This window comes from Lepidochelys kempii, chromosome 8 (assembly GCF_965140285.1).
Source record: "Lepidochelys kempii isolate rLepKem1 chromosome 8, rLepKem1.hap1, whole genome shotgun sequence".
In the NCBI taxonomy this organism is placed as follows: domain Eukaryota; kingdom Metazoa; phylum Chordata; order Testudines; family Cheloniidae; genus Lepidochelys; species Lepidochelys kempii.
Genome location: NC_136387.1, coordinates 93744462 through 93765514, shown reverse-complemented (window position 1 = coordinate 93765514; position 21053 = coordinate 93744462). Strand labels below are relative to the sequence as shown.

The window sequence follows — 21053 nt, the reverse complement described above, 5'->3', positions numbered from 1 at the left end:
CTTATCTAAAGTGATCACTTTCCTTACAATGTGTATGATAATCAAGTTGGGCCATTTCCAGCACAAATCCAGGTTTTCTCTCCCCCCCACCCACAAACCCACTCTCCTGTTGGTAATAGCTTATCTAAAGTGACCACTCTCCTATTACCTATTAGCTATTACCAACAGGAGAGTGGGTTTGTGTGTGGGGGGAGGGGGGAAGGAGGGGGAAAGAAAACCTGGATTTGTGCTGGAAATGGCCCAACTTGATTATCATACACATTGTAAGGAGAGTGATCAATTTAGATAAGCTATTACCAGCAGGAGAGTGGGGTGGGGGGAGGTATTTTTTCATGCTTTGTGTGTATAAAAAGATCCTCTACACTTTCCACAGTATGCATCTGATGAAGTGAGCTGTAGCTCACGAAAGCTTATGCTCAAATAAATTGGTTAGTCTCTAAGGTGCCACAAGTACTCCTTTTCTTTTTAGAAATATGTTAACATATTTTTCGGAGGTAGTGAATAAACAAGCCTGCCTTAGATAAAGGAATGTGGATTCACCTATCTGCCTGGCTTGATTACAGGCGGAGGACAATGAAAGTACATTTACATCTAAGGTAAACAATCAAGGTAACAAGTGATAGAGGGAACATCCTGGTGAGCACACCAGGGGGCCACACCAGAGTCTGAACCCCCAAGAGATCTTTCTGGTTCTTGAGACAAAAACAATGGACTTGGGGAAATATAAGAGGAGCAAAAAGACATTCTAGTTACCCATCACTTAGGGAATGAAGGGGACGGCACTCTTGATTCTGTAAACATTGGATCCTCCAACTGGAAGAGCTGGAGAGGCTGTTAGCTTGATGTAAGTGAGAAAACACAGATCACATCTTGCTAAAGTTAAGTCTTGGACACTAGAAAGCATGTTTTATTTTGTTTTGTTTGTGACCATTTTTGGTGTCTTTTTCTCTTAGTTTCATTTAAATCTATGTTCTTTATCAATAATCTTATACTTTGTTTTATGATACGCCATCTCAGTGCTGTTAAATTGAAGTAAAGACTGAGTCCTTAGCTAAGCTATCAGGCTGATGTGTGTACTATGTCTCTTTGGAGGCTGCAAACTTAATAATTTCCGGGCATATCCAGTGAGGGGGACTGGATAGCTCTGGGGAACTCAGGAACTAGAATTCACTGATTGTTACCTGCAAGGCAAGGTCAAGACTAGCAGAGTCTTGAGGATTTTGCTGGTGAGGTGACCAGACTGGTGTAGCAGGGAGCAGACATGAGATTTAAGCTCCAACGAAGTTATTTCTTGCTGAGGCAGAAAGGTAAGACTGTGGCTTACAGTTCTGGCTAATACTCTGAGGAGAGTGTCCCAGTAGCAAAATTTAGACATATTTGACCCACTGCCTACCCCTCAGAAGTCAATGGAAGCCTTGACATGGACTTCAGTGACCTTTGCAGCAGGACCATTGAAATGGTCTCTATGTACAGAGTGCAGCTGAGGATGTATACTGGATCTTTTCTTCCTAACGATCTCCCTTTTTCTACTCACCAGCCAGAGCCACAGAATATAAATTTGACCTGACAGTGTCTATATCGCTTTAATAATCAGAAGCAGACAAATAAAACCTAAAAGGTCCTGTAGAGATACAAAGCGACATTTTGTTTTATATCTAAGGCAGATTATTCAAATGAAAACAAGTGGAGCTATATTTGAAGGCATTAAAGAAAGGTTAAGAGATCTCAAGAGTGAACAGCACTCAGAAACCTTTTCCAACCATTAACTAATCTCAAGACTTCTTTGCAGCAATATCCCTAATATGATCCGCAGTTGCAGGTTCAGCACAATAACAAGTGTCACATATTTCACCACACAACTCTATCAGTCACCTGACTAAACTAACATCAAATCCCGTTTATATTCAAAGCTAAAATATCCATAAAAATTAAAGGATTTTTTGTTTGTAAAGGAACAAATGAAAGTGGTGTCAGCACGGCTGGCTGTCTAGCCTGTTTTGATTGTCAACTCTTCACCTATGGACCATTTGTCACTATGGGTGCATACAGTACTAGAAAGAAGAGGGTTTGGCTTCCTGCCACTACTATAATGCGGCTAATGCATAATATTAAGAGCAACAACAATCAGTGAATTCAAAGTTATGGCAGAAACCAGGGCAACTGCTCAAATCCGAGGGGCACTATGCAAGAGCAACACAAAAGGCTTAACTTAGGCCCACAGGGTACCACTTCTCTGCTTTTGCTCAAATGTGGACCCACAACTCAGCCCGCCCAATATATTCATATAGTCAACATGGCCAATCCTACAGATCTCAGTTGCAGTGATATAAACAGAGGGCACCAGGCAGTTCCTGAGCTAGGCTGGTCCTATATTATTTAAAATCTTTAAATACTCTTATTAATAAATTCTTTTTATAGTGCCTTAAGTGCATATATGGAATAGGCTGTCAGTGCCTTGCAGAATGTGGGCATCATGAACTCCTGCAAATGAGTAAGCCCATGATAAACTGTACTGCAAGCCCAAGACAATAAATTGTACTTGCATTTTATGTGCCTCTTTACATGTCACTACCACCCTTTGTCCAGGATCACCTTGTATGAGGCAAGTATCGGGAGTAGCCGTGTTAGTCTGTATCCATAAAAACAACAAGGAGTCCGCTGGCACCTTAAAGACTAAATTTGTTAGCGATTCCTCACATTTTCATTTTGTGTCTTTCAAAGTTTTCCATAGACAAGTTTAATTTTAAATGACATTCTCATTTTGTTTTTTGATGAAACTGCATTTTTCAGCAGGAAAATTGTTTAGTAGAAAAATTTCACCTAGTTCTATACATCAAAATAACATTGTAGAATCTCTTGTATTGGCATAATCAGACTACTGTTAATACCAGCTATTTTGAGTAACTTTTTTGTCCAGTATGTAAATCACATTAAAAACTAAGCTGTCAATTTATTATCGCCAATCAAGTCATTACCAGTATCAATCACAGACAGAGTATTTAAATCCATACCCAGTTTTATTTATCTTTTTCCCCACTGGGAATCACAAAAAAACCTAGTTCTGAAACATCCACAATTCTAAGAAATTCAAAAAGTACTAAGGAGGCACTCTGATTTAGGTGGTCAGCATGTACCTCATCTGATTAAAATATATATAATATACATAAAACTGCTATTCAAATTCTAATTTTAGTATTCATGTTATTCAATCAATTTGCAGAAAACAGCTATGCAACACCCAAAATGGGTTGGCAATATCAACTTAATAACCATGTTTTCATTTTTTTCACCTAGTTAATGACAATATTTTGCACTGCTGTAGCACTTTCCACCTGAAGATCTCCATGTGTCTTACAAACATTCATGAATTATGCTTCACAATACTCCTTTGAAATCCAGAAATATTATCACTTTTATAGAGATTGAGAAACTGAGCCAAAGATGGTTTCAGTGGTCTAGCTAAAAACGCAGGGATAACCTATGGTACAGCTGGGAAGACAATTTAGCCTAACCTATGCTTATTCTCTTTCAGTCAGTATAGATCTAAAAATACGCAATACGCAACACACCTATGGAAAGTCTGTCCTGTAAAGCTCTGGAGTTTACAGGTACATACTTGCTTAACACAATATTGTAGGTTGTCTTGTATGCATTAGAATATCAGATTATATTGTGAAAGACGCATATCTCTGCTTTTAAATGGAAGCAGCTGTCAAAACAATAAACACAGACTCACTGAAGTCTTTATAAAGCAAAGACTTATTTCTTCAGAATAGTCATTTCCATTGGATAACTGAACTCAGTGTCTACAAACATAACTTCAGGTTGTGCACTTGCTACTCCCCCTCTGATGTCAGTTAATGAACCTGAAAAACACAGATTTTTCCAAATGTCCATCATATCACACTGTTCTAGGTTAGGGCTCATTTGCTGAGATATACATGATGTGACATGAACCAATGAAAAGTAATGAACAAATCAAGTTTCTTCTCACTTTCCCGACCTAGGATTTGAACAGCTAATACATTACCTGAATTTTATACATAGCCTGTCCAAAAAACCTATTCTACTGTGACCCCAGCAGCTTGCTGGCTGTTATTCAAAGCAGTCAGACTTATACATTCAATACAGAAAATGATTAATTCTGGAGATGTTTTACTGCTGTGCACTGATCACTTTTCAGCCACTTCGCCATGACGGATAAAGGGTAACTCCTGCTAGAGCTGGTCACAGAATATACAACATATTTCATGAATATTCTCATCAGTAATGGCAGTGCGTCCTGTTCACTTACATTTGTGGGGATAAGACTTACAAAGTATTCAACCCCTGAAGATTTGTGAAGATGTTTGTGAATCTAGAAAGTTACATGAATGTTGGCACAAATTACTCATCAAAAAACTCAATCCCTAAGAGAATTATTTGTTATTTCCAAAAGTTTCATCAACTGATTTATGGAGCAGAAGCAACACCATGTGACTTAAATTACCAATCACAAACCACAAATAGAGCAATCACAGTATGTAAACAACCCATATGCCAAAATTTGTGTTTGCCTGAACCATATTCGGTGAATATTAAACAAAGAGATTAGGAGATGTGGAATTCATTGCCAAGAGAAAATAAATATTGTTAGTAATGAATAATTTGACCAGCTCTACTTTCAGCTGTACATCTTGGCAAGGGAGGGGACCTCTTTACATCGACATCATAGGTTTGCCAGCAGTGGGTTGTGCACAGTTGTCCAGCAGCCGGCACACAAGGAGAGGCCCCAGAGGTGGGACTGGAGAGCCAGCCAGCTCCCACAGTGTCTGTTACTGCCATGCCCCCACCCCTCCCTACACGTGTCCCAGACTCTGGGCCAGTGGCAACAGGCAGCAGCACAGGAAGCAAGATCCAGGCAGCAGCAGCATGGAGGAAGCAGCTGGAGCCAGTGAGTAGAGTCAGCGGGGTGCTGCCTGATAGGGATTGCGGTGTGGCCGGGGAGAAAGAGGAGCTGGCTAGGGCTAGTCGAGGGAGCAGTAAGCTGGCAGAGTGAGAGCAAAGAAGCTGAGGGAGCCAAGCAGAGGGCTTGGAGACAGGGCTGGGGAGAGGGGCCCACATGGGATATGACTCTCTAAAGGGAGGCATAGCAAAAAAAAAAAGTTTGGGAACCTGTGATCTACATAATGCCTTCTCAGCTACCACAAAGCTCCAATATTATCTTTCCAAAGCTAAACCATGATGTTTAATGTTTGTCTGTTAAATTAATAATCTCCTTTTATGCATTTAAACCAATAGCTCAAGAGTTCTCATAACAAAGTGTCCAATTTATCTTCTCTCTTCCAAAGCATATAATTCAAGGTGCCTAGTGGACTTCCAAATCTAGCTGGGATTTTGAGGGTCAGGTCCCAGTAGTAGGAAGTCTACCCCAAAAGAAGGTTTAGTGGAGCAAGGCACCCAGAAAAAATCACTACATAAGCAAAAGTACAGATGAATCACCAAAAAGTCATCCGATGAAGTGAGCTGTAGCTCACAAAAGCTTATGCTCAGATAAATTAGTTAGTCTCTAAGGTGCCACAAGTCCTCCTGTTCTTTTTGCAAAAAGTCAGAGAATCTCTCTGTTTGAAGAGCATACAACACACAGTTCCAATGCCCTCCAGTGGGCTAACCTCCAGCAACTGAAACACAGAAATAGCAGGATCTGTACTTTATCCTGGGCTATCCCATAAGAAGTTTTTGAAGCCGGGGTGCTGGTCTTGTAAAATTTGAGTTTCAAATTGGGTCTCAAGTATAAAGAAAGTGAAACTGAGGCTAATTTTTACCCTTGTAGAACATAAAAGAAGGCAAGCAGCACCATGCTAGTCATCACTGCTTCAAGATCATCTTCTTTTTATTATTCACATTGATAAGTACTCACTCAAGTAATCCCACTTCAGTAGTGCTATACAGAGGAGTAAGTATGCACCATTGTGAATAAAGGCTCCGCAACCTGACCCTGAATTTTAACTGTAGGATAGAATGTAAAATTATTATGTGTATTATTTCTTTGTTGTTTGTTTTCTCCTTCCGCTCAGTAATATTGCTTTTACCACAATGCATGCAAAGTCTGGAGGAACATATCCTGTATGTGGTTAATAACGCAGCCAACACAACCCCCTTCACCATAAGCACCGTGGTCTCTCTTAAGAATCCTGTTGTGTTTTATGCAGATCCTTGCATAATATTCAAACTATGAGGATGAGCAGGGCATTTAACCTCTTTTGTTCGGTTCAAGATGACACAAACAAAACAGTTAGTAGAAGAATTATTTGCCAACAAAAGAATATCTAACAAAATAAAAACAGTTTTTGCTAAAAGTGGCTAAACCAATACTTCTGAAGTAAAGAATTTAGATTATCTATTTTGAACAACAAAACAAATACAACACACTTATAAAGTAGAAAACTAATAAAGCATAATGCAGTAACTTAGGGTGTTTCTGCATTTCATTTGTTTTAAGAGTGATATTTTTTGAATACACAAAGAACCAGATCTGATGCTTCCTAGGCAGACAAAACTCTACTGACGTTAACAGCAGTTTGACCTGCACAAGGAGCACAGAATCAGGCATGCTTATGATAAATCGAAGTGTAAAAGAAAACCGGTCTTTCATTAAATATAAAGAGAAGTGGACTTACTACCTTTCTTTTTGGAGTCTTTCTTTGCGCTGGTTTTAACAGCCACTGGAAGTTCTGTCTCAGTTGACATCCTATTATATCCTTAGTCTTCTTCACACAGATCCAGTATCTCAGTCAGGCTCATTTAGAATGGCTCTCCAAGAGAATAACTTAGCCCTTCAGATACTATAACCCAGATAGCTCATCTCATTCACTCCTTTTGAGTGCTGCAAACAAACAAACAAACACTAACCGTCATTTTCTGAGTTAAAAAGAGAAAAAAAGTTGTCAGAGAAATCTAAAATGCTTTCTGGGTCTATAGGATAGTAGGATCTGGGAGATATGGGGAGAAGTCACAGATAACTAACCTACATGAATGTTAGTTTTAAAATTTCATGTTTCCAAAATAAAATGCATTACTTAATTGAGTATATAGATACTAAGTCTTGAGTTTTATCTTTTTGTGAGTGCCCTACCTATGCCCTTACTTTCTTGAGCATATACAGAAAAATAAACCTGATGAGCCAGATTCTTATACCCTTACTCGTGTTGAGAAGCATTTTACTCCACTGGGAATCCTGCTGAGACTTTTCAAATAAGGTGCTACCCAGTGTAGCAGAATCTGTTTTTCTAAGTTTTATTGAAAAGAAAATCATGATAATTCTTAGAACTCAGATAGCAATTTTCCCTTCAATGCACTTTGCAATCACTAACTAATTATTAACCCTAATAATTCAAATGCGATAATATTATCTCAGATGGGACCGAGAGAGAATACAACCTGCTCTCAGTTAGGCATGGTGTGTAATCCAGGAGCAACCCAGAGAATGAATCATGAGACTCAGATTCACAACTCCTCCTCTGCTCCTCCCTTGCCCTGGGGAAGGAGTAAATTACTTCACCTCTTTTCATGGAGTCCCTTATTCACCACTTGCACCTGACCAGCTAATGTGGCTGGTGAATAAGGGGACCTGACCTCAGATTCCTCCCACCAGCGGTCTCTTAGCCCACTAGCTCTGCCATTCTCAACCTTTTTCATACTAGGATACCACATTGCAAGAGGAAAAAGTTTCAGGATCCCACTCCCTTTTAGCCACAGAGAAAGGGAGGGTGGTTGTGACCCTGCTGGAACTGTTCATCACAACCCCCCGATTGAGGACCCTGCATTAGACCATGCTGCCACGCTAAAATGTGTACATGTTATGGTATTCAGTCGACAATGTGACCAGGTTGATCAGTTGGCTAGATCATTGTCTTGACAGCAGCTGTGAGGTTACTGACTGCACTTCGGGACAGACCTTGAGTTGGTGGAATTTAAGTGGGTCATGGAGGGACACAACTAGGGTCCAAAGGTTGAGCAACATTTGCTAGCTAGCTAAATAAGTGTTTTCTTCAGGCTAATTTACAGCAGCTACTTTACTGCTCTCCCTAGCTGGAGAAGGCGAAACAACAATTGCAGCAATCTGAGAAGCAGCAGCAGTTGAAACTGCTGGTTCCCCAGAATGAATGGGCAAGAGGATACTGAGGGGTCTATTCTGGACTGGTTTGGGTTGGACAAGTCATGGAGAACTAAAAGGGGCTATGCACAGAAGGGGAATAACATTATCATAAAACAAAATACATTCCCATTCACAGTACCTTAGTAAATGTTTGTATTGAAGTATGTTCTCAAAATACATATGAATTTTCTATATAACTTTTTCTTTTAAACAAGCCTTAAGGATTCTGTTATTGTAGACATAATCAGGTGAAAAATATGGGCCATATTGTGCCACCCATCCTCAGACTGAGTAGTACCTTACTTTGTCAATGATCCAATTTTCTTCAGCAGAGCTACTGATGGATCAAGGAACAATTCAACTGGAATAAAGCTGGCATAACCTGGCCCTGGGATGGGACTGACAATTCAACAGTCTGAGATTCAACTTTTAGAGATGGGACTGAACCTAAACCTTGGTTCAGATCATACCCAAACCTTGGGGAAATTTGACTCTACCTCTGTAACTGAACCTCGCTGCTTGTGCCCACCTCCATTAACTTTTAATATCACAATGTTTTCATAAATCAAAGGCCAGAAAATAAACATCAGGGTCTTAATTACTATAGGTATAGAGTTATGATAGCCTTGTGGAAAACATAATTTTGTGTATTTCTGTAACAATACAAGCACTACTGCAGATAGTCATATACTCCTTGGCTAAACTGTCAGTTTATCTGTTGCATTGATCAATCTGTAACATTATTCATCTTTTGTACTACAGCAGTATCTATAGGCCCCATACATGATCAGAGTCTCATTTCTGCTAAGTATTCCATTGTGTTGTCCAAACACATAGTGAGACAGTCCCTGCTCTGAAGAGTTTATAGTCTGAATAGACAAGACAAACAAAGGCTGGCAGACAGGAAGAATTATTGTGCTATGTTAAAGATGGGGAACTGAGGCAAAGAGATATAAGCAACTTGTCCAAGGCCACACAGGAAGTCCGTCGCAAAGCCAAGATGCAAAATCAGTCTCTGTCCGGTCTCTTAATGACAAGACAGTCCTTTGGTTATGTCTGCATTGCAATCAAACACCTGTGGTTGGTGTATGCCAGCTGACTCGAGCTCACAGGGCTCAGACTAAGAGGCTGTCTAATTGTGGTGTAGATGTTCAGGCTCGGATTGGTGCCTGGGGTCCCAGAGCCAGATGCAGGGTTTTTTCACGGCAGCGTAAACATTCCTTCCTCTCTATATAGGACTTCCCCTTCTCCCCCAAAAAGCTTTATTCAGGACACACAATTTTGGAATTTCTGTAATGCAATGCCTGCTAAAAAGAAAACAGAGCAACCTATCATTTAAATTGTAAACAGTTTAAACAGTTTGGAAGCATAAACAGAATACACCTTTAGTTTTTAACTATTATGCTTACTCCACTACTTTTGCAAAAATACATCCTGTTGGAGAAGTTAGTGCAAAAGGTGGTCCAGATGGTGCGGGAGGGGCATGATGAATGCAAAGAAGGAATGGGTAGCTTAGCTACTGAGCCATGAAGAATGCAAAGATCTATTTGGAATCTGGACTCCTCATAAAACAGATCTCCAGTGGAATGTCTGCCAGGCCCTCCCCATGGAATATCTGCCCCCAACTACTCTCTTAAGCAGGTACCACGTGCCCCCTTAACAGGATGGCCATCTTTCTCAGTCACTGTGCTGCTGTTGATTTCTGTACTTCTGGTGGAGAAAAGCTGCAGAGGGGCAGAAATGAACACCAGTGATTTGCTGCCTAGGTTATGGCTGGTTATTACACCAGCATGCTGCAAAGAGCTCCATAGCACCACCTCCCCCTCCTGGTTGGTCACTTTCCCAGGTTGTCACCACAGAAGAAGGCTGCCTGTGGTTACCTGGCAAAGGGCTCCATACCTTGTACATGTTTTCCTTCTTATGAGTTCCTTGAACACATTTCTTCATGAATGATGTGTGTTTGCTCCCCTTTGCATAGCAGAAAGGAGCATCTAGTCCAGAGTTCTGAGTATGCAGTGCAAACAAACTTGTAATTATTAACAAGTTTAGTTCTTTGCAATTTAGGAGATTAAAGCTCTTCAAAACTTGGAATGAATTTGACAGTTTAAATCACTTTTCAAAGCAAAGGGTCTGAAGCCACTTGCACTTTTAAATCTCTTTTAACATTTTGAAATGCTTTAATAACATTACATTCTGTGCACTATCTGAAGTGATTTAATATTCCTGAAGTGTGTCAGGGCTTTTTTTCTTTAATGAGCTCTTCAAATCTGTACGAGAATTATATAACATGCAAGGATAGCTGTTCAAAGTCTGCCAAACTGATTTAAAAATATAAAGTTCCTTGCTCCTCCCCTAGAAACTCTAATGAGTAAGTAAAACATGCAAACAAAAAAGAATCTCTACAACGCCATGATGCCTGTTAAAACAACGTCCTCAGAGAACTTTGAAGCCCAAAGGAACTTTAATTACCTTTCCTAGTTAAGGGAAAGCAAAAAGAGGAGATGAAAATAAGTGAATGGCTGATTGGATGAGAGGTCATTCTTGGAATGAAATTTTTCACCAGTTCCATTCCACTAACGTAAGTGTAGGGGATATTTTCACTTAACATTTTCACATTGTTTCCTTAATATTTTCAGCTCAACAGCACTTATTTAAAGTGATAAGGATAATGAAACCAACTGTCAGAGTGCCTGGTTTTTCCACCCTAGGATTTGGGTTTATATTTTATATCTAAACGTTAAAAGAATATAATACATCCTGCAAAATGCACTAAGAGCTACTTTACTAGACAAATGACAAATGATGAACCCATAATTAGCGCCCTACCAAATTCACAGTCCATTTTGGTCAATTTCATAGTCATAGGACTTTAAAAATCATACATGTCATGATTTCAGCTATTTAAATCTGAAATTTCATCATGTTGTAATTGTAGGGGTCCTGACCGCAAAAAGGACTTGGGAGTGGGGGGGTCATAAGGTTATTTTAAGGGGGGTTGCGGTACTTAAAATAACCCTTACATCCGTGCTGCTGCTGGTGGTGGCACTGCCTTCTGAGCTGGGCAGCTGAAGAGCGGAGGCTGCTGGCTGGGATCCCAGCTCTAAAGGCAGAGCAGCGCAGAAGTAAGGATGGCATGGTATCATATTGCCCCCTTACTTCTGCTCTGCTGCCTGCAGAGCTGGGACTGCCCTCTGGCCGCCCAGCTCTGAAGGCGCCGCAGAAGTAAGCGTAGCAATACCGCAACCCCCCTAAAATAATCTTGTGACCCTCCTGCACCTTCCTTTTGGGTTAGGACCCCCAATTTGAGAAACATTGGTCTCCCCCCAGTGAAATCTGTATCGTGTAGGGTAAAAGCACACAAAAGACCAGATTTCACGATCCATGATGCGAGTTTCATGGCTACGAATTTGGTAGGGTCCTACCTACAATAGCAGCCCTCAAAACAAAGAAAACTTCACAGAAGACCAGAGGGAACCCACATTTGTAGGAATTATGCAAGTTTTAATCCCATAAAAAGCCATGTTAATGAACAATAGATGTGTCATCTATTTATGATGGAGTAGCCCAAATCACAGGCGCCAACTTTTCCCTGCGCTTGTGGGTGCTGAACCCTGCCCCCGGCCCCACCCACCCCCACTCCCTCCCCATTCCAACCCCTTCCCCAAAGTCCCCGCCCCAACTCTGCCCCCCCCACCCCTATTGGACCCCTTCCCCAAATCTGCGTCCCGACCCCACCTCTTCCCCGAGCGCACCGCGTTCCCCCTCCTCCCCCCTCCCTCCCAGCGCTTGCTGCTGCTAAACAGCTGTTTCGTGGTGTCAAGCGCTGGGAGCTAGGGGGAGAAGCGAAGCTTGGTGCGCTCAGGGGAGGCGGTGGAGGCAGAGGTGAGCTGGGGCGGGAGGGCGGGGCGGGGAGCTGCCGGTGGGTGCAGAGCACCCACCAATTTTTCCCCGTGGGTGCTCTAACCCCCGAGCACCCACGGAGTCGGCACCTATGGCCCAAATGGTACTGTTTGTACTGCCGTCAAGTAAGATATAGTAGAAACTCAGAGTTACGAACACCAGAGTTACAAACTGACCAGTCAACCACACACCTCATTGGGAACCAGAAATATGCAGTCAGGCAGCAGCAGAGACAAAAAAAAAAAAAAAAAAAAGCAAATACAGTACAGTACTGTGTTAAATGTAATCTACTAAAAAAATAAAGGGAAAGCAGCATTTTTCTTCTGCATAGTAAAGTTTCAAAGCTGTATTAAGTCAATGTTCAGTTGTAAACTTTTGAAAGAACAACCGTAACGTTTTGTTCAGAGTTACAAACATTTCAGAGCTACGAACCATCTCCATTCCCGAGGTGTTCGTAACTCTAAGGTTCTACTGTAAAAATAACAGTCTAGGGCCATTTCCTACCAGAACTTTCATGGGAAAAAGATGTGTATCTCATGCGGCTATCCCAGTGAGCAACATTTTAAATAAACAAACATCTATTTTTGGACAGGTTTACATATTAATTTACTTAAAAATCTAGTCAGGCCATATCCTCCTGATTTGATACATGCTCAAATAAAACAATAGATGCCCATATAAAATCAAATGGCTGAACGTAAACATCTGTAAATTCCAAACTAAACTGCAGTTCAAAATGAGTTCATTGCAGTAATGTCACCTCCTCGCTCAAACTGTAGGTCTTTGTGTAAAGCTGTGTTAGTAAACTTTCATACACTGTCCATATTTCAGCTGTTTATTATCCAGATCAGAATGGCAGTCAATCTGTTCTTCCCGGTAACAGCTTTTATTGTCTCCTCCAATCTAGGTCACTGTTAATAAATACCACAGTCTTCCAACTGTGGGAAGTACTGTGGCATGTGTTTCATCAAAGAGCTGCTTAGAGGAAATAGCATCTCTTCCACTGCTCTCTCTAGTTAAAGACACACAATTTTGTTATCCTTGTTTTTTTAAATCCTATGGTCTTACATTTACCGACTAACAATTTCCTGGTTCTGCCTCACCACTGCCTCAGTCATTATGATGTTATATGCATGCTCCAGATTTTGCTAAAGAAGAGTCATGTGTCTTCACTTTAATAAAATAATGACAATTACTATTCCCCCATTAAGTGCATGCAGCAGTACTATAATCAACATTTTTTTTTTAATTAATTGGCTTCTAATTCTGAGAGGAGTACTGAGCCTGTATCCTGTATTGTTCTTACAACAGCATAATACCTAAAGCTTTAACGAAGGAATTTTTTTAGTTGAAAGAGTAGCAGGAGTTGTACATTTTCTACACTGTAAAACTGATTAAATGCATCATCCTTGGTTTTCTTCCTGTACTTGCAAAAATCAAAATGATCGCCTTCAAATAATTTTTTACTTTCACCCACAAGCTACTAGGCTCAGTGCGGGAATTACGAGGTGACTTCCCTGGCCTGTGTTATGCAGGAGGTCAGACAAGATGGTCAGAATTGTCCTTTCTGGCTTTAATATCTATGAATTTTCTTCAGGGATTCACAATTCAAAATGTAAAGGATTTCCCCATCTGCACAAAAGCTGTTTCATGTCTATCAGCATGAAGGCCAAAAGAAAAAAAAAAAGCCTTTGAAAGGGTTTGTAACTAAGATTGTTTTCACCCAGGTCTTTTGGTTCTCCCCATACCCAAACTGGTGTATGGTAGCTTCCTCCGAGCATCTTCTGGGGAGGAGAAGCCCAGCTCCCCGTCTTGCTTTGACCAAATACTCAAGCTACTACCTTCAGCTCCTGCTTTGCTTCCCTCATGGTTAGAATTCAGTTTCCTTCTCTCTAAGGTGCCCAACTTGGGTGCCCACAAGATAACGGCTATACAGCCAATTCTAGTGGTCTGAAATGAAGTATAATTGGAGAAAGATAAAAAAAATAAAGGGGAAAAAAACGCACAGAACAATTATACAGTAAATGTTCACCAGATAGGAGAAAAAGCTTTGCTAGACAGGCACAAATCTTATGCTATTAAAGCATGGAACTACTATAAAACCTCATGCACATTTGGTAGTCACTGGAGGCACAAATGCACATGCTCTTCATTCTTCCGAAGTCCCCTCACGCTCCTGAGAGAAGCCCTAGAGCTCTTTTCTGGGACAGTCTTGTGGAGTCCCTTAGCAGCTGTTGACCAGAAGATGCCCTATTGAACCCCACCCAGCCCACTTCCACAGATGGTCTCCAGTTTTGTGAGGAGCTTGCTGGAGTAGGCACATATTAAAGCACTACTCTTGTAGAAGATGCACTAAACTAGCCCAGTAGCGAAAATTTAGGGCCTAATCCAAAGCCCACTGAAGTCAACGAGAGTCTTTCCATTAACTTTAACCAAGAGCTAGAAAAGGACGATATGGGAAGGTGAGAGCTTGAGACTCAGACAGAGGGCAGTAGAAATTTGGCAGTGAAGGCAAAAGGAGACTATGAGGTGACAGAAGAAAAAGATGACAGAGGAGGAAAAAAGAACTGAATATGGAGGGGCCTGCGTTCAAGAAACAAATTTTGTAATTGTTACATAAAAAAAGCAAAGACTGCATAAAACGTTGGCTTGTCTGCAAAAGAGAATGATCATGGTTGAACTGTAGGATGTGTTTAGCCTCTTTTTTCCAGTTTTGTCATTTGCCTAATTCTAGGCAGCAGTGAGATAGTCAAACGATGCTGTTGTGGCATTTCAGTATTTAAATAATTTTATTTAAACATTATTTCTTTATAATGCTTAAAAGATATAGCACATATAGTTAAAGGAAAACTTGATATGAGATGTTACAATTGGAAATCCTATAAACAATTTCTTCCCCTCACAAGACAAACACACAACAGTCAAAGTCTTAGGAAGTAAAATGTATACTTTGTGCAGAAAACACGCCTCTGACTTGTTGCAGATTACTTTTTTGTCTTATTTCCTCCCTCAATTTTCATACACTGTGGCAATTTATGACATCCCTTATTTAGTGTTATTATTTATTGATTTGTTTTTCTTATTTAAGTGGCTATTTTTCCTCTAAAATTTTTTAAATGCTTCCTATGCCCCACCCCCAAAATCTTCTACCCTATCCTCTGATCTAAAGAAAATGCATTTGTATTATGCTTTCGTTACCATGACTGTAATAAGACATAATTATCTTTCACAGATGGATCATTCTTACTTAGTCTTCCGATATCAGAGAATTACTTTCTTAGCAATCAGAAGTCATAAAAAATAATCCAATTCACTTATTCGCTTGGGATTCTACATATTCTAGATCCATCTGCAATATGAATATTTATTTATTTTAAAAAAACAGCTACAGAAGGTTCATATAGCTGAACCCAGTAACACATTTTATTAAATTTATTGTCGATTATAATCTGCTACATTATCCTAATGCCAAGGCAAATTTGCAGGCATGTAATCCAGATCTACAACTGATTTTAATGAGTGTAGTCCCACTAAAGTCATTTTGCTTTATGAAGCCAGGATCTATAAAGCAGCCCAATACTAAGATGTTTATTACTATTCCAATGCTTGCAACAATAATTTCCAAAATTCCTCCTGCAGGTCACTCTTCACAATATAAAACTTTACATATTTCTTCACTGGTTTTTCTGTGGAAATATGAAATTTAAATAAGATGGTGGAAATATTTTCTGTTAGAAAATGCTGATTCAGTGAAATTAAATTGTTTTGCCAGAACATATCAATTTCATCAAAATTTTCAACAGGAAATTATCAAAATGTTTCATTTCCATAAGGTAGAAGCACTTCATTTTAAATTGATCAGTTCCAATACAATTAAACATTTCAACAAGATAGAAACAAAATATTTTCATTTTGCAAGAAAATTCTGATATTTTGACTTTCCGTCTCAAATCAGGACAAAGCCATATTTTGAAATCTGAGAATTTGCCCCAGGACAGAAGTTCTGATTTTTGATCAGCTCTAGATTTAAGGAATTCACTCAAAGGTTGACATACAGAATGACCATTTCCCTAGGACAGAGGTGGGCAAACTACGGCCCGCAGGACCCTCCTATCCAGCTCCTGGTCCGGGAAGCTAGCTCCCAACCCTTCCCCAGCTGTCCCCTCTTCCCCACAGCCTCAACTCACTACACCACCGGTGAAATGCTCTGGGCAACAGGGCTGCAAGCTCCTGCTGGGCAGCGCAGCTGCAGAGCCGCGGCCTGACCCGGTGCTCTATGCTGCACAGCGGTGTGCCTGGCTCCAGCCGGGCAGCATGGCTGCCTGTCCTGGTGCTCTGGGCGGCGCGGCTGTAGAGCTGCCAGCCACTGGTACTCCAGGAAGCATGGTAAGGGGGCAGGGAGCAGGGGGGGTTGGATAGAGGGCAGTGGAGTACAGGGGGGTGATCAGGGGCGTGGATAGGGGTTGTGGCGGTCAGAGGGCAGGGAACGGGGGGGTTGAATGGGGGCAGCGGTCCCAGGGGTGCAGTCAGGAAGGGGGGGGTTGGATGTAGCGGCAGAGGGCAGGGATTCCGGGGGCGGTCAGGAGATGGGGGTGTGGACAGGGCAGTAGTCCTGGGGGGGCCGTCAGAGGGCAAAAAGCAGGGGGGGTCGGATAGGGGGCGGGGGCTGGGCCACGCCTGGCTGTTTGGGGAGGCACAGCCTCCCCTAACCAGCCCTCCATATAATTTCGGAAACCCGATGTGGCCCTCAGGCCAAAAAGTTTGCCCACCCCTGCCCTAGGGGGATTTGCAATACACCTGAAAAACACTGTATCTCCAACATAATTTCAATAAAGAATACTTAAAAATTCCAATACTCAGAACACAGGAAAAGCCAGACTGGATCAGATGCCAGGTCCTCTTTGCTTAGCATTCTGTCTCCAATTATGACCAACACAAGATGCTTCACATAAAGCTGTAAGACCCTACAGAAGGCAAATGTAAGACAATCTGTCCCCCACACTAGGTCTCATCCTACTCTCTAATAGTTAGAGATAGGCTTAGATCCTGAAACATGAGGTTTAACATCTCTTCCAAAATTGTTGATATGACTTATAACAACTCTGGATATTCCTGTTATCTTTATAAATGTCCAATCCCCTTTTGAATCCCACTGTTTGGAAATCCATGGCCACTTACTTCCGAGAGTACCGCTCACTACCACGAGTAGCCCCACTGCTTCCAATATCTGACATATCACAGGGCTGACTGCAAGGCAAGAGGGAGTGGAATAAGGAAGAAGCCACTGACTATGGCATACTCGTGCTTGGAAATCTGCTTGGGCTAATACTATTAAAAGCATTACTAACTCCATTCTGTACTTCTACTTCGCTATGAGAGCATGCAACACCCGCTGAGGAAGTAACCTTGTGCTCATGGGGTAGGAGACCCTAGGGAGGTAGAGAGAGGAGTGTGGGCTTGTGCTCTGCACTCCCTCAAGGGATCTCCGGAACCCAGAGGTTGTACTCAGGTCTCAGGCCTCTGCCCGTGGAAGTGAAAAACGCAGCTCCAACTCTGGGTATGTCTATACGGCGAGTGACGAGGCGACTGTAGCCTGGTAAGCCATACCATTGCTAGCTTTAATCTACGCGGCACAGGTGACGACGGGAGTGCAACGGTGGCAGCACAGGCTAGCAACTCAAGTGCATCCCCAGGTTCCCCGTGGGCTTGAATCATGGTGGCACAGGGTTCAGCGCAGGCTAGCCACCTGAGTACCTGCTCATTGGGGAGCCTGGGTATCTACTTGGGTTGCCAGCCCGTGCTGAAGCCCATTCCACCACATCTACACTATTATTGTTATCCATGCTACCTAGAGCAAAGCTAGCATGGGTGTGCCTACCCATGGTACAATCAACACCTTCATCTGCAGTGTAAACATACCCTATGAGGTGAATCTTTACAGTAAATTTCCCCCTCTTATGGGGGTTGTTCTGCAAAAGGGACCTAAATAAAGTATATATCGTTTTTGTAATCTAATGTTCTGTCACCAAGAGCTTAGAAATCAGCACTCACTTCCAGCCATGGTTTTGGGTTTTTTTTCAAAGCTTTTAAAAGGGTATTACAAATAACAAAGATTAGGGCACAAAAAGAAACATACTTAAAAACTCAACATCATCCCTTTTCATTAGAATAGAGAGGGCAAAAAGGCTGTATGCCCAGGGAGCACAGGAAATCCCACAGATTTGGGTAGCATTTTACTATTTTAGGAATGAAACTGAATTAACTGAATGTCTTTTTCATGTCACTTGTATTACCGCAAGACCGCAATATATCTGGACTTTAATATGTCTATACAGCACTGGAAAAAATTCTAATTTCTGCTTTCAGTATAAAAAAAACCAACCAACCAAACACACACAAACAAATACCACCAAGACATACGTTTCACAAATATAGGACCTGAATCTGATCTCGCTTACACTAGTATAAAACTATTGTAACTCCATTAAAGTCAATACAGTCACACTAATATAAAAACATGGAGTTACATCAGCCTATAATAGGGTAACTTCATTGATTTTAATGGAGGCACATCACTATAAACTTGGTGTAACTCCATGAATGTCAGGGGAGTTACACTCATGTGTAGGCGAGATCACAAAATAGCCCTGTAACTCTAGTTTACAATACTGTAATTCTAAAGCAACACAAAAAGCAAATTTGTACATTACCAAAGCTATGTCTGTGGGATATATTTTTTGCAACGCTGAAGAAGAAATATTCATTTGGCAACCACTCAACACCATGAAGAAAAGGAAGGGAAATAAAGACTAAGAAGGGACAAAGAACAAAGTACATAGCCGGGATCACAGCATACTGTAATTAGAGCTGTTAAATGATTACTAAGGCGAAATGGTGTAATCATCATGCTAGAGGAAAGTGCTAAGTAGCCAGTCTGCAACATCTCCAGGGAGAAGGTAAAAGCAATCTCATGGACACTACCCTTTTTTACTTACCATATATACTCATCCATAAGCTGAATTTTTTTAGTAAAAAAGGGAAGCCTCAGAGAAGGGGGTCGGCTTATGAACGGGTATAGAGAGCGGGAGAGGTGGGATACAGCCCCTCCCCCCAACAGAGGGGGCAAAGAGAGGCAGCACAGCCAGCAGCGCCAGAAGGGAAGAGGCAGGGCCAGAGTCTCTCCACTTGCGGCCACGCTGCTCTCCCCGAAGCCTCCGAAGCAGCTGCAGCCGCGCCGCTCGGCCCCGCCCACCAGAGCAGGGTGTGGCCGCACCGCCCCTCTCAGCCCACTGGAACATGCTGCAGCCACACTGCCCAGCCTGCTGGAGCAGCTCCGGCCAGGCCAGAGACATCCTCCCCTGGCCCTCCCCAGATAAGGTGGGAAGGGATGGGATGGGGAGAGTGTGGGGGTCCCGGGCTAGGGGTGGGGTCATGTGGGGGGTGGTCAGAGGGGTTACTCCTCTGACCCCCAGCTTCTCCCCCACCAGCTGCTGTCCCAGCCCATCAGGATAAGCCGCTGGCAGGCCAGGACAGATTGTTTACTTAGGTTTACCTCTGTGCCTGCAGATGCTCGAGGTAAACAAACCATCTCGGCCCGCCAGTGGCTTATCCTGATGGCCCGGAAGCCAAAGTTTGCTGAACCCTGAACTATAGGGTCGGCTTATGAATGGGTCATAAAAATTTTCCATTTTTACTTATCCATCTTGGGGGGGTCAGCTTCTAAACGAACCTGCTTATGATCAAGTATATACGGTACATAAATACTCTTAAAATCAGCCTTCTAAATTCTTAAACTCTCTAAGCCAATTAAAGTCTCATGTCACAACACCTGGACAGCCTTCCCACATTTTGAAGTGGCCAAGTAAGTTGAAGCAAATGTGAACCTATTCACTTCCTACCCTCTGAATAATAGCTGAGTGCAGCTGCCTATATATATATATTATTTCAAGATCATTTTCTCAATGTTACCAGTGAGACTGAACTAAAGATCTGTTTCTTATTCACTTTGGGTGAAATGCAGCCCCACGAAGAAGGCCAGCACAATGCTTGTGCAAAGTCTTACTTCAGCCCTATTTTGAAATAGGATTTAACATGCTGTCTCAGCAGAGAGGTGAATTTCACACTAACTTTCCCAAGCCACATTTTAGTTTTGCTCAGATGGTCCTAAAATTTAGCTTATAAATTGTGCCATTAGCATTGCTGAATATTTTATTTCCTTCCAGCAAAGAAAACAAACTTTCTTAATGTCAACAGTGAAAAATCATGCCATGCTGTTTATATACCACTCCTTTTTTCTATGTGACCATCGTTTCCATTCAGCAGAGTATCAGGAAAACTAATCTGAGTACTTTGTCTCGCTGTAAAGGGATTGATGATTGATTACCACATACCCAAGCACTTATTTCTTACACTGGTTCACAGATTAACAGAGCAAGGGGTAAAATATAAAGAGTTTTCTATGTATATTTGTATACTGGGACATGGAATTTATTCTGACTGTCTGTGCTCATTCTGTGCAGCATAAATAAATATATGTATTTTGAATATTCCAGCAACTGAAATCTACTCACACAATACTTGAGAAAAGTTCACTTTAAGCTCAAATATTCACCAAAAGCAATTTTCCAGTAACCAAAAAATATCACACGTTGTGCTGTGCGCCTTCATTACATAATTCAGCCCGTCAAAATCAGAAACAATGCCAAGTGATTTATGAAACTAACACTGCACAAATCTCAAACATTTTCCCCAAAATAGCTGTTCAAGAATGGCTTTCAGACCAAAAATTAGTTACTAAAGAAATGGGTTAATAATTTCAAATAATAAATAATTAAGAGAACAGCTATCTGCTCACAGATAGTATTTTAACCGAGTTGAAATTCATAAGCAAATTATTTCTGAGTGCATTACACACTTTTTGACATCAGTGGAAATCCAATTTGTGGTAAAAGTGCAAAATGCCTTCATTAAAACCTCCGATTCTAAGCAGTTGCACATTACTGTTATTATTTACGTA

At 41.5% G+C, this 21053-nt stretch overlaps 1 protein-coding gene across 22 annotated transcripts in view; it reads right to left on the bottom strand.

Moving 5' to 3' along the window:
* DAB1 (DAB adaptor protein 1) overlaps positions 1 to 21053 on the bottom strand; it is a 677908-nt gene that overhangs the window by 177362 nt on the left and 479493 nt on the right. For 17 of the 22 annotated variants that reach the window (XM_073357549.2, XM_073357567.2, XM_073357578.2 and 14 more), the window contains one exon: positions 6663 to 6865. The exons of 2 other annotated variants lie outside the window; for them this stretch is intronic. In XM_073357549.2, coding sequence (XP_073213650.1) covers positions 6663 to 6729 — 67 coding nt within the window. In that variant the 5' untranslated portion in view covers positions 6730 to 6865. Of the gene's footprint in view, positions 1 to 6662; positions 6866 to 10036; positions 10112 to 18747; positions 18827 to 19032; positions 19164 to 21053 lie in introns of those variants that run through there. 3 more of the 22 variants (XM_073357561.2, XM_073357560.1, XM_073357558.1) reach the window with 3 other exon arrangements.